This window comes from Poecile atricapillus, chromosome 26 (genome assembly GCF_030490865.1).
Source record: "Poecile atricapillus isolate bPoeAtr1 chromosome 26, bPoeAtr1.hap1, whole genome shotgun sequence".
Lineage (NCBI taxonomy): Eukaryota > Metazoa > Chordata > Aves > Passeriformes > Paridae > Poecile > Poecile atricapillus.
The window spans coordinates 4,464,913-4,480,377 of NC_081274.1; the positions used below are offsets into that span (position 1 = coordinate 4,464,913).

At 49.9% G+C, this 15,465-nt stretch overlaps 2 protein-coding genes and 1 pseudogene across 2 annotated transcripts in view; all 3 read right to left on the minus strand.

The window, feature by feature from the left end:
* Positions 1–15,465, minus strand: part of LOC131588454 (zinc finger protein 664-like) — a 167,813-nt gene that overhangs the window by 105,872 nt on the left and 46,476 nt on the right. The gene's annotated exons all lie outside the window — the stretch shown is intronic.
* LOC131588642 (zinc finger protein 850-like) overlaps positions 1–15,465 on the minus strand; it is a 141,671-nt pseudogene that overhangs the window by 103,686 nt on the left and 22,520 nt on the right.
* On the minus strand, positions 5,662–14,505 carry LOC131588573 (serine/threonine-protein kinase PAK 1-like). Its single transcript, XM_058857523.1, has 9 exons — positions 14,388–14,505; positions 11,737–11,800; positions 10,992–11,040; positions 10,501–10,613; positions 9,791–9,908; positions 9,007–9,106; positions 8,345–8,541; positions 6,860–6,997; positions 5,662–5,769 (listed from the first exon to the last, which is right to left on the minus strand). Exons 2-9 carry the CDS (start codon positions 11,793–11,795, stop codon positions 5,686–5,688), a joined length of 858 nt encoding a protein of 285 aa, XP_058713506.1. The 5' UTR covers positions 11,796–11,800; positions 14,388–14,505; the 3' UTR covers positions 5,662–5,685.

The following is a 15,465-nucleotide window of genomic DNA, read 5'->3' on the forward strand; positions in this document are numbered from 1 at the left end:
TACTGGGACACTGGAAGAGAGTGGGGAGGTCTGGGAGTGGAGTGGGAATGAACTCGGAATAGACTGGGAATGGGCTAAAAAGGAGTGGGAGTGACTCTGGGGCCTCTGGGCGGGACTGTGGTGGCACTGGGAGGGACTGTGGTGGCACTGGGCGGGACTGTGGTGGCACTGGGCGGGACTGGGAATGAAGTGCGCGGCACTGGGAGGCCGAGTCCAGCGCGGGGCTCTCGGCTCTGTGGATCTGCCCGGCAACTGATGAGTCATCAGAGATGCGCGCTCTGATTGGCTGAGGGGCGGCAGATCCACGGAGGGGCGAGATGGACAGGCGGGGTCACTGGGAGTGACTGGGATGGACTGGGAGAGCCACGGGAGCCATTGGGAGGAACAAGGGGCCCCGGGGATGGGCACAAGGAAGGCTGAGGGCTCTGGGGTGATTCCCAGGGAGGTTTGGAGGGACACGACCGGACCCCTCTCTGTGCCCCGCGAGCAGCGGCCCGGACAGAAAAGTTCAGGAGCGGGAGGAGGTGTTTCTCAAGATTGATTTTAATCCTCATTCTCCTGGTCTGATTGGCTCAGTCCTAAATTCAGTTCATTTCCCCATGTCGGGCTGTTGTGCCCCTGATGGTGATTCCTGAGTGACCTCTCCCTGCCCTTGTCCCGAACCACGAGGACTTGGATTTGTTTCAGTTCAGTGGAATTCATGGTGATTTGGGGGGAGCTGGAGCAAAGCAGCTGGAAAGCACAGTGGGCTTGAGAGGGACTGAACCAGGGCAGGAGTTGGGGCTGCCTCGAGTGAGCTCTCACAGTGTGAACCTTCATGGGGTCTTTCTAAGGGAATTTTGTGAAGTTTGACATTCATTATTAAAAAGCAGAGTCACAAGTGGAGCTCCGCTTTCAGTTTGAAATGAGGGGATGGAACGTGGGCACTGTCAATTCCGTAACCTCAAGTTGTTCCTTGATACTGGACACTTTAGCTTTGGCAATCTGAAGCCCTTCAGCAGCAATGGCTCTGCCACCCCCTGGTTTCTGGCTCAGACCCAGCTCGGAGCTTGGACAAGGTCTGGGCTTTGTCCTCTTGAGCTTCGGGAGCCTCCCGGGAAGCACCAGCCCTCCCCAGCCCACCCTTGGTAGGACTTTTTCTTTTCTCTCTCCTGACGATTTTATCCCCAAAACTGCCGTGGGAACGTTGTATCCAAGCACATCCTCCAGTGCTGCACTTTCCTCCTGTGAATTCCCTGTGCAGGGAATGTGTCTGTGCTTTTCCCTGCTCTGTTCACTGACAAACAAACCTGAGCCCGTGGGACTGTCAGAGCTCCTTCATGCAATGAAATCAGGTTGTGTTGATCATGGCATGTTCTGGAGGAGCTTTTCTTGGTGTGTCTTGTGCTGCTGGAAATGACACAAGAGCCAGGAGGGAACAGAAGCTGCTGCTGCCCGTTGGCTCAGGGCCAGGGAACCAAGTTGTGCTCCCGTGCAGTTGGGCCCTGCTGGAAGCAGAGCCGCCTTTCCCTTGAGCAGCTCAAGCTTGTGACAGCTCCAAACAGGAAACCTCAGCAGAAAACTCTTCCTCCAAACTCAGCTGCTTTCCCTCCTGCAGCTGTTTGGGAAAGAGCCTCAAAGCACAGACTCTGCTGGGAGCCATTGGTGCATTTCCTCCCTCCCGGCAGCAGCAGCTCCTGAGCCCTTCACGGGCTCCTGTCCCTTCGAAAACCCTTCAGCTCCCATTGAAATATCAGCAGTGAGTGATATGTATATTTCTTTAATGTTTAATCTGCATTTAAACTTCTCCTTTTCTCTCCTCTCTCTCTTTTTAATCTCCTCTTTATCTCCTTTAATCCCGTCAGCACCAGTAGGATGGGGATGGAGTCTTGGGGTGGGTGTGGGATGAACTGAGGATCCAGCAGAGAAGGGCAAGGCAGAGGGGAGAGGACTCAGCCAACCCTTCTCCTGCTCTCTCCTCCCCCAGGGTGCAGCTAAAGCAAGTCAGACTGGAAAGGATCCCACAAATGCTGTGTTCTCCTCCCTCTGAGCTTGGCTGGGGATCCTCAGCTTCAGCCTGGTGCAGTGGCTGAGATTGGCTAATTTGAGTTTTTTGGCTAATGCACTAAATAATGTGGTGGGTTTAGCGCTGGCTGAAATCTCCAGGGCACTTACTCATTTCTCGCTGTGAGATATGGATTAGGAGAAGGGCAAAACAGCCTTAAAACTTAAAAGGAATAAAGAAACTTTATTAACAGGACTACAAGAATGAGAAACTAGAACAAAACTTTCAGAACATCTTTCCTTCCCTGACTTTTTATATTTTTTTAAAAGACAACCTAGAGATAGAACTTGGGATGTTACCACAGTATTAGTTACATAAAAGTTTTTTTACTAGTTTTAGTAGGGAGAAGCGTTTTTTCTTGTTATGTCATGGAGACATTTTTACAATGAACAGGTTTTCTATGCTTTTTTATTTTTACAAATAGCAGCTGCCTGGGAAGAAATTTTGCTATTGTGACATTTTTCTCATTTTTACAGCCCTCCTAGAGGTGTGTCTATGGGTTATGAATTCATGGGATGTTATTTTAAGGACGATTTATTTCAAGGCAAAAGTTTTCTTCATTTGTTTTTGTGATCATCTTTGGAAACAGAAGTTTTCTTTTCCTCTCCCTGGGGGCAAAGGGCATTTTATTGTTTTTATTTATTTTTCTGTTCAAACTTTTTATGGGATTACAGTTAGTTTAACATTTGTTTGGTTCCTTTAATGGATGCTTTTGTATAGATTTACAGTTTGAATTTTTTTTATACTTTATTAATGAATTAAAGGAGATGTTTTAGTATATCATTGTTTATTTCTATGGCTTTACTAAGAAAATTTTAGTTTCAATTGCCATTTTTTCATTTTTTTTCTATCTGAGATTTGACATTTTTTACTACTTTGATGTTTTTATGTTGTTCTTTTTTGTGTTGTTACTCTGTCCTTTTCTGTCCCTGGAGAGATGAACAAGGTTTGTAGGTCTCATCTGTGTATTGAAAGGGTTAATATCTTGCCCAGGCTCATAATCTTCCTAGTGTTCCAAATAAATAGGTACTGTGAGGGATACATATCACAGGTGAGCACCCACTGCACAATCTGCTTTGGATTAAATCCCATCTCCGTCTTCATCAGCTCACAGTCACTGTGACACTATTCCTGCATGGAAGAAACAGGCTGGGATGCCCCTTTCTGCTTTTGGTCCTTTTACTGGCAAATGAAATATTCTATTTGAAAACATTCAAACCCTGGAGTTGTTTTCTATTTTCACCTGAAAATGCTGCCAGCCGAGGTTCCCAAGTGTCTGGTTCGTGTTTGTGTGCACAGAGCAAAGGTGTCAGCCTGTGTCCGTGGCCCGGGTGTCTGTCAATGTCCATTGAAGCAGACGGCTGGAAGGGGGCTCTGCCCACCCTGCGCTGCTCCGGGGCTGGGGCTGGGCTGGCAGAGGCTGCAGAGCGCTCTGAGAGGCACCGCCTCAGCCCCGGCCGGCATCTTGTGCATGGTGGCACCGCCTCAGCCCCGGCCGCCATCTTGTGCATGGTGGCACCGCCTCAGCCCCGGCCGCCATCTTGTGCACGGTGGCACCGCCTCAGCCCCGGCCGCCATCTTGTGCATGGTGGCAGCTCTGAGGGCTGTGCGAGGGACGCTCTTCCCCAGCGCTGTTTCGTGTCCTTTCCTTTCCCAGGATGTCATTTGGAAATTTTTTTCAGCCTTGTCAATACACAACTCACTGTCTTACTTTATGCTTAGAAGGTTCTAAGAAGAAAATGAAAAGCATAGTGTGATTACAATGCACAAAACGTAATCAAGAAAACAGTACTCCATCGTGTAGGGCCTACAGAGCAGGGATTTGTTTATTCAATGCCAGGACTGAGGGGGAAAGCTCCACCACAAACTCACTTGTCCATTCTTTGCACAGGAGAAGCTTTTAAACTTTTTTAACTTAATGGGCACATTCTACTTTCCTAAGCTTCATATTTTCTAATTCCGTGATTATGGAAGCCCTTGTAGCAGGGCTCTGCGTGAGGTGGTCGTCAGCCTCCTGGTGGTCATTTTGGATGAAGGCTCAGAAGCTAACTGAATTCAAAAGCCCTATTTGTTACACTTCAACACTTTCCTTTTCTGGGAATTCAACACAAACTTATAGTCAATAAGTTCTGCAAGTGTTCTTGCTGCGTGAGGCCACATTGTGTCTTTCATTCAGCAATTAATGAAGCAAACACAAATTGCCTACTGAGACCATTCTGCTCCCTTCCAAATCACTGCTCAAGAACAAGCCTCAGGCACATGCCCATAGTCCCTCTCTGCCAGCAGCTCCGAGCTGCATTGCACAGTGCTTGCTGTGCCCCAGAGAGCACCAAGCAGGCTGGCCTGGTGCCCCTGAATATTTCTGCAAAACCCTCTGCATTTCACACCTTTGCTCTGGCTCAGTGCAGAGCTCCAGGATTGCAGGCGCTTGGTCCCAGAGCTGTGTGAGGCACTGGCTCGTGCAGATGTGCCCTGACTTGCTGTCACTGCCTCACGCTGGCCTGGGTTCCCCTGGCAGAAATGCCGTGCCTGAAGGACACTGCCCTGTGCTGGAGCCTGCGGAGCAGCCCGGCTCCCTCCCCCTGTGCCCAGAGTGCTGCACACACTGCTGACCATTGCCAGGAGTTCCAGGGCAGGTGGCAGAAGAGCAGGAATGGTCAGGCAGGGCACCAGCCCTGGGCTGCTCTTTGCCTTTCTCTCCTCCTGTGCAGACTCCAGACAGCCCATGGCACCAGTGTGTGCTGTGCCCAGCACGGCGCCGCTTCCCCTCAGGAGCAGCCAGCTGCCAGCTTGGCTCTGAGAGCGGAGGATTTGCCTGGTGCCAGCAAGAGGCAGCCAGGGCCAGGCTGCTGCCTCTTGCAGCTCCAAGGGCCTCCTTCCAGCCTGCCTCTGCTGAGGCTCAGGCTTCTCCGGGCTCTGCCAGGGCTCTGCTGGGGCTCCAGCCTGGCCAAGGCCGGGCCCGCTCTCACCTCACAGTTGCTGACAGCTCTGCACCACAGGAGACCTTGCACAGCACCCTCACTGCTCTTTCTGCTTTCTCTCTTCAGCCAGGCTCTCCTCCAGCCAAAGAGATTGCACTTAGGGATACAAATCCAAGTGTCAGGAACCCAAATGTTCTCGAGTCGTATCTGCACAGCCTGCATCTGCACAGGATGTTTGCGTTGCACCGCTCCTCCTTTGGTTTTTCCTGCAAATGCCATTGCTGTTTCTGCCTCAAATAGAAATGCCACAGCTGAGCAAAACTTGGCCAGTTGGCCATATTCCAAAGGCAGTGTGGTCTGGAGAGGATGAATGAAGAGGAGCCTTCCCCACTTTGAAACCATACCAAAGAAGCCATCAATGTCACTTTCCACCTCTAAGAAAAAACTGACAATTCAGGAGGAAATGTTGAGCTTTCTCACAGGGTCAGAAGGAGAGAAATGTTCCAAAGGAGTTGAGATATCAGTAACTTTATTTATAATCCTACTCTACAATCCTGCACTACAATCCTACACTGCAGTCCTACTCTACAATCCTACACTACAATCCTACACTGCAGTCCTACTCTACAATCCTACCCTACAATCCTACACTACAGTCCTACTCTACAGTCCTACTCTAAGTTGGGCATGGAAAAAACAGTTTGAAATTGATTGGCGCATTCATATCTCCTCCTTCCACTTCTTCACTGCAACAATGAGTGGTGCCAGGCTGGACCCAGGCATGGCCGATGTTATAAATTGATGCTGCAGAAAGGAAAAGAAAACAACAAGAAAGCATGATTTTCCAAGCTAAGAGCTTCAAAGGCAGGGGAATACTTTTTAAATGAAAAGGGGATTGAGTCAGATTAGGTAAGGAGCATGGGGCAAGAGTGGCACAGGTTGCCCCAAGAGCTGGTAGGTGGCCCACCCCTGGAAATATCTGAGGTGTGAGTATCCTGATCTCTTGAAAGATGTCCCTGCTCATTGCAGGACACAGACTAGAATGACCTTTCCATGTCCCTGTGTGTTAGTTTGAGATGAATTGACACAGAAATGATTTCTTTGAGAGAAGCTGCTGGGAGCTTCCTCTGTGCCTGAGACAGGCCAATGGCTGGCTCGTTCTGAGAACTGACAACATTTTGCACCATTTAGAAATGAGATGTGCCTCTGTGATGATCCACATTTTGAAAACCACCAGCCCGGGAACTGGCCCTCTTTGCTTCCGGCCCCCGAAGGTAACGGAGCTCTGGTGAGGCCGGCCCTGCTCGCCCACGGCCTGTGCTCCTGGGGGAGGCCGGGCCAGACCCCAGCGGCTCCCGGGCGGGGGATGGAGGCTGCGGGACCCCGGCCCCAGGCTGGGCCAGGCCACGGCTGCTGACATCTTGCCCACACTAAACCCTCTCCCCGGCGTGCAGCGACGGCTCCAGGCCGAGCCTCCCCTCCCAGCGGCTACCGGGCAGAGAGAGGGGCCCAGCACAGCCTGAAATCCAACACCGTGACTGCCATGACCTGGGTGAGATTGAACCCTTTTACTACACAGATGAGACCTTTCTTATTCTTGTGGGCCTGATAATAAAATTTGTTATTCCTTTTTAAGTTTGAAGCCTGTTTTGCCCTTCTCCTAATCCATAGCTCCCAGCAAGAAATGAGTAAGTGCCCTGGTGATTTTAGCCAGCGCTAAAACCCAGCACTCCCTGCCAGCCCAGCCCAGTCTAGGATTCCTCCCCATTGTCAGCTGAACAGCACCAAGGTTGGAAGTGAGGAGGATGGGGGCTCATCTGATGCCTTGGATTTCAGTGGAGGAGGAGCCCATCCCTCGGACACTGTTTCACCTGCAGCCCTTTTGGCATTTTACCTGCAGCAGCTCCTTGGCAGACCAGCGCTGCGCCTCGCCTTTCTGCAGGCAGCAGCTCAGGAAGTCACGCAGCAAAGGTGAGAACTGGTCAGGCTGCCGCAGCTGTGGGGTCCCTTTTGTGGCTATGTGGTATTTAGCCTGGAGAAAAAGGAAACACAAAGCTCCACCTGCTTCTTTCCCATCTGGAACTGCTCTCCCAGAGCCCATTGTTTAAGCTCCACTCTGCAGTGGCAGTTTTTGCCCTGGCAGAGAGGCAGAGATGACTTTCCTGTATCATTTGGATGACGACTTTCCTGTATCATGAAAAAACCCAAGCCCCAAAGCCACAGCTTTGCCAACATCCAGCAGATCTTGCCTTGGCAGCTGATTTCATTGCCTGATCTAGTTAGTGGCAACTACATCAGCAAATACATGTTTCCTTCTCGGAGGATTCCCAGCAGCTTGGCAGCCTTTTTGGAAGAGGGATTTTGCTATTCTAACTAACTCTACTATTTCCAAGGATTCTTATATGAAAAGAATCTCTGCAGTGCTTGTTGGTCCCTTAAGCACAGCTGCCACAAAAGAAAACTCATCAAGCTTTTTGTCCCGTTCTTGACAATGGTGGTAATTGGAAGAAAAGAAAGGAAATCCAGCAGGTGTTCCTCAGAGAAGGAAAGAAACATTTGGAATCTCATTTCCAACACAGACACATTAAGATGCCTCCACAAATGTATTGGGTTGAAAATGCCTGTTTGGGCACACAGGAGCCACCTGCAGCTCTGTCTCTCAGCACTCTGAAAATTTCAGGTTCCCTTACGTGGCAAAAGGAAAATATTCATTGTGAAATCAGAAGCGTCACCCCTGTGGTAACCCTGTGCTCGTTGGATTCTCAAGTCAATGCATTAACGCTGTGCCCATCCCAGAAAGTGCCAGGAAACAAACAGGAGGTTTTGGCAGGCTCTCCCCGTCACCAGGCTCCAGCTTGGTGATATGGAGAAAGTGGCTTGGGTTATGAAAGAAGGTGGTCACTGAGTGTCTCAGCAGCACTGCACAAGAAGCAGAAGAGACTCTGGCTTTACAGCCTCATCTCCAGGTTTCAGGCAAGTTTCCCTGTGAGAAGAATGGGAGTGCACTTCTCTCAAAAGCACTGTTTCAGAAACTTGGTTCGGTTTGAGTTTCTTTGCTTCATTTCTGGAAAGATAACACCAGCTCTGAGATGCTTGTTTCCTATTCTTTGGGCCATCTACACAGCCACAAGAGCTGGAACGACTTCTAAGGCAAAGCAAAATGCTGCCTGAGAATGGAGATGGTTTGGGCGAGGTAAGGCTTGAGTTCCCCCACTGCTGCAACCAAAGCTACAGCAGATGCTGATGTGCTGCAGGGACATTTGTAGAAGGGGCCTTGGTGGAAGTACTTCCAGCAGATGGCCATGGGATTTTGTCCAGTGAGCAGAGAACACGGGACAGGTGAGAAAGACAGCGGGATCAGAGAGTATTTGCTCCTTACCGATCGAGCAGTGAAACTGTCATAAGGAGTTTTTTGTTCGGCCATTTCAATTGCCACAATTCCAAAAGACCACACGTCCACTTTGGGGCCATATGGTTGACGCTTCACCACTTCAGGTGCCATCCACCAAGGAGTCCCGATCACCGAGCACCGTTGATTTTTCTCAGGGGTGAGCTGAACAGAAAGGCCAAAATCAGCTGAGGAGAAAGCAAAATACTGTTTTAATTTTAATACTGTCAATTAGGAAACCAAGGCAAAGAATTCCCCTGTAGAAGTTTGAGAATGTGCAGTTGAATTTCCTGGACAACACTCCCTGCTCTGTTTCCTTGGGGCTTTAGCCAAGGAAATATGAATTGGCTACTTCAAACATCCCCCATATTTTTTACACTTCCTCCAGCAGTGCCTTTTGTTCCCCTGAAGGTTTAGATTGTAGCTCCCTCCCTCTGGAAGGAACACACACAGACACACACAGAGCAATAGCACTCTTGGCTGCATGTGGCTCCTTGTCATAGCTCTGTGCACACTGCAACTGTGCCTTCAGCCCACAGCAGGGGGGACCCCTGCACTGCCAGCAGCAGCATTTTTGGGGAGCTGGCAGTCACTGAAAGCAGCCCCACACCCCCCATTCCTGGAACGCTGAAGCTGACCAAGAATCCACTGACCCAGCTTGACAGAGCCGTCGGTTCTGAGAAGGATGTTGTTGCTCTTCACATCTCGATGGATCACGTGGTTGGAGTGAAGAAAATCCAGTCCTTGCAGGCACTGAGAGAGAAAACAGAACCAGGGGGGCAAAAAGTAGTGATGTGAGTTCATCCCACAAGGAAGGAAACAGCTGTGGAAGGTTCCCTTTGCAGGGGAATGGGGGGGAATGGCAGAACACAGCACCATTGAGAGCAAGAGCCTGCTGCTCCAACAGTAGCAGAGCAGCACCTTTCTCAGGAAAGGCATGTCAGCTTTTGAAAGAGCACCAGCAACTGCTGTTGTAGACTGTCCCCTGCAAACCAGCCAGGGTGACTGCAGCTGCAGTGCATGTGCTCAGAAGCAAACAGCATTTGGGCTGCACTACTGTCCTTTTCAGCTGAGGACTAAAAGAAATTGGTCTCTCTTTTTTTCTTTCCTGTTTGTTTCAAATCCTGCCACCACACCTTTGCTTTAGAGACAAGGAATGTAGTGCAGACAGGCAAAAGTTTAGCTAGGCAAGGTGGAGAACTGCAAATGCCAATGCAAGAGACAGAGCTAGAATACAAGAGCAGGGGATAAGAGTACAGGAAGTGAGTCCAGTGAGTGTAGGGGCACTGGCAGACAGTTCACTTGAGATGCTCTTGCTTGCCCATAGCCTTGCAGCAACACAGAAACCAAGCCTGGCCCATGAAATCACTCCCGTTCTGAGCCCGTTTCCCAGACAATCCAGCTCAAGGCCTTGGAAGCACAGATGGGATCCCTGACCTCCCGACTGACAGCTGCAATCTCTTCTTCAGACATTTGAGCCTCGTCGATGAGATCTCTCAGAGTGCCTCCGTCCATGTACTCCATCACCAGCCAGAGTTCCTCATGCACAAGGTAGCTGAAAAAAGGAAACAAGGCCATGCAGGTGAACATGCACGGCTAGGTTGGTTTTTTGCTTGAGTCTTGTTTCTGGGTCCCTTTGAGACAAGGGCAGAAGAAAAGGAATAGACATTGCCTCTAGGCTGTGCAGTGTTTGCAGTCTGTGCTGTCTCAAGGAGAAAAGCAGTTTAGGAAGAGCCCAGATAAAAAACCTGTCACACATGGCATTTCTGGAAATAAGCACCTAGTCTTCCTGGCATGCACAGCAGTGGAAAAGAGGGGCAACAATGCAAGGTCAATCCTCTCTTGGATGGTTCATCAGCATTTAAAAAACTTGAACAACTCAATCCCAAAGAACTGTGGAGGCAATGAACTTACAAGGTATTGAATTATTAAGATAGGGCTGATGCAGGTATTTGAACAATTTTCAGTCTGCATTTGCCAGGGTAGATTCATGCAGACAAAATGCAGTCTCTTCCCATCCATTGGAGATAAGTAGAGAAATAATAATTAACAGCTCTATTTCCTGCCACTGACCAAAGTGGGTTTTTAAACTCTCATGCTTGTAGTATGTAAACAAACATTCAAGGGATAGGACCGTGACCACTCACCTGGCTAAGTAATTCACGACCCTGGGACTCCTATTACTCTCCATGATCCTGATTTCATTCATGGTTAGTATCTTCCTCCTCACTCCTTGCACACTTATTTTCTTTATGGCCACCTCAAATGACATTGAAAAGGAGTAATTTGAGGAAACTGGTAGCATGAGACCACAACACACATGGAGCAAGTGATTTTGGAATGGCAGAGCCAAGCTGTGCCAAAGTGCCTTGTGATTAGACCTCATCATTGGAGTAATTAGGAAGTGACATTCCAACAGCCCATTTCTCTGCTCCCTTGGGGGCCAGTTACAGGACACGTGGCCACTGGCGATTTGTCTTGTCCACAAAGCCTGTTCCAAGTGCAATTTGCAGGCTGGCTCCAGTCTGTGCTTCTTGTGCCTTTTCAGCACAGCTCTACTCAAAGCTCCAGCCACAGCTCTCAGCAGTGGGGAAAGGCCTGGAGAGCAGCAGAGGCTGCAGGGGCTGTTGACATTTACCTCTCCTCCTGTGGCAGTGTCAAGTGCTCTGGAAACCTCTCCAAAACCCCTAGAAACAAAACAGCAGCAAAGAAAGGAGAAGCCATTTAGATCTTGCACTGAAAGCCAGTCCAGACAGGAGAGCTCTGCTGTAAATGCCTAAAAGCTGCAGGTTGCAGGAGGGGTCTGCCAGAAGGCAGATGATGCATTTTCCCCTCAAGTGGATGGGCACTGGGGCTGTTCCTGAAGCGCTGGGCTTTACTGCCTCAGCTCCAAAAGGCAGCTTATTCCTTCATCTCAGGTATCAGCTTCTAAACTGTGCAATTCTAATCCTGAGCACGGTGTATTTCCTTTAGCAAACTCTTGGAAAGAAATGTTCCTGAGAACTGTTATCTGACAGCTCTCATCAGGGGTAGGTTGTGCTTTCAGGCAAGCAAGATTCTTCTCCTCTCATTAGTGTGGCCAGATGATTTGGAGACATCCAAAAATGCGAAGGAAATGAACCCTGAGCTGTCCCACACTTGAGAGACAAGCAGATTTACCAGGTTCTGTTCCTTGCTGCAGGCAAGACCTTGGCAGCATGGAGATGTCTTTGACAATGCCTTCTGAGCACACTTGACAAATTCTGGCCAGTACTGAGAGATGGGGCAGACTAAGCCCGGTGTCTAAACATGTGGACAACTTGTCTGACTTCCCACTTGATGGATATTCCACCAGCGAAACACCTGGCCCATGGCTGTGTAGAAGTAACTGTGGTTGGACTCACCCGCTGCCAAGACTTTCCAGTTCAATGTATTTTGTGACGGGATTTTCCTTGTTCACCATTCTCCCTGAGGGAAACAAAATGCAAGATGCTCACTTTCAGGCAGAGATCCTAACTTGCAGGAGATCCCAAAGGCAGCCCCGCTGTCTGGGGCTCTGAACCCTCTGTGGTCAGCTGGGCAGCAACCACAGCAGCAACAAGACAGGCAGTTGTGCAGTACAAATGGCCAGCAGAGACTGATTTTGTCCAGTCCTTGGAAGGAAATGAAGCGCAGAGAGCACAGCAGGGCACAGCACAAGGCTGGCAAAGGCCAAGCATGAGCACTGACAAGCAATGGCAAGAAGACACAGCCAGCCTGAGCCCCTGACAAGCTGTGGCCCCCGTTCAGGACACAACAGCATTGCCTTGGAGATCAGACACACCCAGGTGCAGATCAAGGCCCTTTTTGTCCCAGCAGGTGAAGGTAGACACCAAATCAGCTGGGATCTTTTCTCAGCCCCACCAGGTCTTTTCTGAGAGCACAGCACTGGCAGCTGTTATGGGCAAGAAGCAGATTAAATGGGTTGTGCTGCAGAATCACAAAGGGCTTGATGTGTTTTCCCAGAGACTGATCTGAGCAGGGCTTGGGCCAATAGGTAGGATTCTAAGAGTCATGGGAATGACTGGGAATCAGGTATGAAAAAGTGCCATGGATCTGAGGAATACACAGCGGAGGGGCTGCAGGCTCACTCCTGAGAAATGCCTGCAGTGCTGTTTTATCTGATCACACCACGTCAATGTGTCTCTTGGAAACATCTTTATAAGAATAAAACTAGGATATTAATTACAGATTGTTATACAAGTATCTGTTTCTTCATTGTGGGCCCAATGAAAACATCTCTTGCTCTCTGTTTCTGCTGTCACCTGATGTTCTTTCAAAGGAGTCCTCACTGACAAAAATACAGCATTCTCATAAAAACCTTGTAGATGTAGTAGAGGCAATAAAAACAGTCCTAAAAATGACACCAGTAAGACACATGGGGCAGAACAGGTCTTCCAGGATGGAGAAAAACAAACTCTACCAAAAAAGCCCAAATCTGAAACCAAAAAAGGATAAAACCTGAAAACTAAACACAGAACCACAACAAAAAGACAAAACCCCAAAACCAATCAATATCTCTGAAGTCTTTTGGTTCTGATGAGTGGTGGGGAGTCTGGAGTCTAAGGAGAATTTAGGAATCAAATATTCTGTTCAGTTTGGCCACTAGCACACAGGACTTGCATAGACAATTTGCTGGGCCACAGCCTTCTGCTGATCCAAGAACAATTCCTGCTTCTGCCTTTAGTGGCAAGGGAATCCCAGGCAAAGCCGAGCCAGCCCAAGCTGCCCTCAGAGGCAGCAGGAACACCCAGAGCGCTCTCTCACTGCCTCAGAGCACAGCAGTTCCTGTGGGGAGTCCTAAATGTCTCTGGGACACCAAAGTGAGGAGGATCATTTGCTCCAGCTCTGCTGGCACGTGCACACAATACACTGTCCCTCAGACAAGAAATACACCAGACGTACTCAGCTGCTCCAGGAAGTCTCCCTGGCTCTCCTGTAGCTGAGCAGCAGATGTGTCACTGCTGGAAATGGAGAAACTGCCCGGGCTCCACTGCTCAGCTTGGGGAACAAAGGCTCCTTTAGATGCTGCTGCTGCTGCTGCTGCTGCAGCAGATTCAATGGAAGAGCCTGTGTAGATCTGAGAGAAGAAAGGAGTTTGTGTCAGAAAGCTGGCTGGCAGAGATTACCCCGAGTTCCCTTTTCAAATGCAAGCCCTTAGGAAGTTGCTGTTAGCCACATGCAAAGATCATCAACTGGATTATTTTGGATGCCCGCTTCTGAAACCAAATGGTCAAAACCCAAGGTTGGTTTTAATCAAGTTCATGGCCAGTTTCATATTCCATTTTCCTGGATTTTCTGAAGGATGACTGCAACAACGACCATTCCACTTCCTCCCAAGGATCCCTTTCCCCCTCCAAGGGCTGCAGACACATTTGCAGCTCCTTGTTCTAATGTTGGAGCTCCTCCCCCTCAGTCCTCTTTTCCTGCACCATCTTCAGAAGGTGCTCAGCCTGCAGCACTTGTGCTTGGGACAGTACCTGTGCCTCCCGCCGACCTTGGGGCTCTTCATCACCAGGCATTTGCTGGAAGCCTTCGCAGGCTGCCAGGTGAGATATCAACACATCCACCTCAAGTCAAACAGAACAAAGCAGTCAGAGACCACAGCTTGTCCCTGTCTGCCAAGGCTCATTGACTGTGAGCAAAGGGAAAGAGCAGGACAGCAGCAGATTCACCAAGGGATACAGACAGCTTGCAGCTTGTATTCCAAATCTCTCTGGGGGACTCTGTTCACTTGCAAAAAGCCCTGAAGAAACAAGGAGAGCAGGAGCAGGCCAGCAGGAATCCCTTGAGATGAGTGCTGGCAAAAGGGGTGAATGACTGGTCCCACTGTCCAGGGCAGCAGCTGAGATTGAGCACAGCAGGAAATGTCCTTCCAAGCATCTGGGATAGACACTACAGCAGGATGGCACTGAGAGGCATCAGCCCACCCCCCTGCTGCTCTGCAGAGGAAAGGCAAGAAGGGCAGAAAGCACCAGACTGCAGTGACTGCTGTGCCTATCGCTCTTTCACTCACTCGATTTTCTAGAGCCTCTTGCTTCTGAGCGAGGAGATGAAATTTCTCTTGGATGATTTTCCTTTCTTCCTCCAGCCTCTTCTCCCTTTCCTTGATCCTAGCCTCAGTTTCCTGCAGCTCTGCCAGCAGCTCCTCATCGGAGGCCTGTGAAGAACGACAGAGAGGAATTTCTGTGAGTGGAGTGTCTGCCACTCTTTCACTCACCTGGTTTTGTTGACTTCCTCTCTGCTGACGGAGATTCATCTCCTCCTGGATGCTTCTCCTGTCTTCCTCGTGCCTCCTCTTCACTGCCATGGTGGCCCTCTGAGCTTTGGGCAGCTCTGCTTGGGGCTCTGCCTTGATGTTCTGTACACACAAATGGAGAGCAAGTGCCTGGGAGCTGCCATCAGGCTCAGCTTCTTCCTCAGTTTCAGCCTCAAAATCACACTCATTCAGTCACTTCTTTCTGCTTCCCTACCCACCTCTGCTTCCACTGTAACCTCCTGTCCCGCTGCTGATCTCTGCAGAGGCTCTTTGCTTTCAGGGCCTCTGGCACTCGTGGCCTGCTCAGTCCCAAGAGCTGCGTTTTATGCCTCTCTTCCTGCCCTTCACTCTGTCCCCTGCTGAGTCAGGCTTACCTGGCCATTCTCCAGTGGCTCTTCCACCTGCTGCCCCAGCTGCTCTTCCTGCTCTTGGGCTGGGAACAGCTCTCCCTCAGTCTGGCACGGCCTCCCTGATAAAACAATCTGCTCCTGCTCTTTCTCTGGAAGGACCTGCAGAGAAAGCAAGAGAAGATGGGCTTCAACTTCTCATACAATATTTGTGGGCCAAGACTCAAAGACTGATGGGCTCCCACGTTCCCAAAGCACTGTGCTGCTGCTCTCCTGCCTTGTTCTCTGCCCGTGGGGAAGCACAGATTCCAAAGTGACCCTGGCAGTGCAATCAGGACCCATCTGGCACTGAATCTCCAACAGACTCTTCGGCAGCTGACAGGAAATGTGGGGCATTTCTCAAGGGCCTCCCTTCCCTTCTGCTGTGTCCTGCTTGTCTCTCCATAGTGACTGACAGCCAGCCCTGTCCCACAGCTCCATCCTGGCTC

Excerpts from the sequence above, each read along its gene's own strand:
- LOC131588573 (XM_058857523.1), bottom strand. The coding sequence starts at position 11,795 with ATGGTGAACAAGGAAAATCCCGTCACAAAATACATTGAACTGGAAAGT. Across the intron at positions 10,614-10,991 it reads ACACTGCCACAGGAGGAGAG|GTGGCCATAAAGAAAATAAG; the intron begins GTAAATGTCAAC and ends ATGTCATTTGAG. Across the intron at positions 9,909-10,500 it reads GTCGTGAATTACTTAGCCAG|CTACCTTGTGCATGAGGAAC; the intron begins GTGAGTGGTCAC and ends TCCTTTTTTCAG.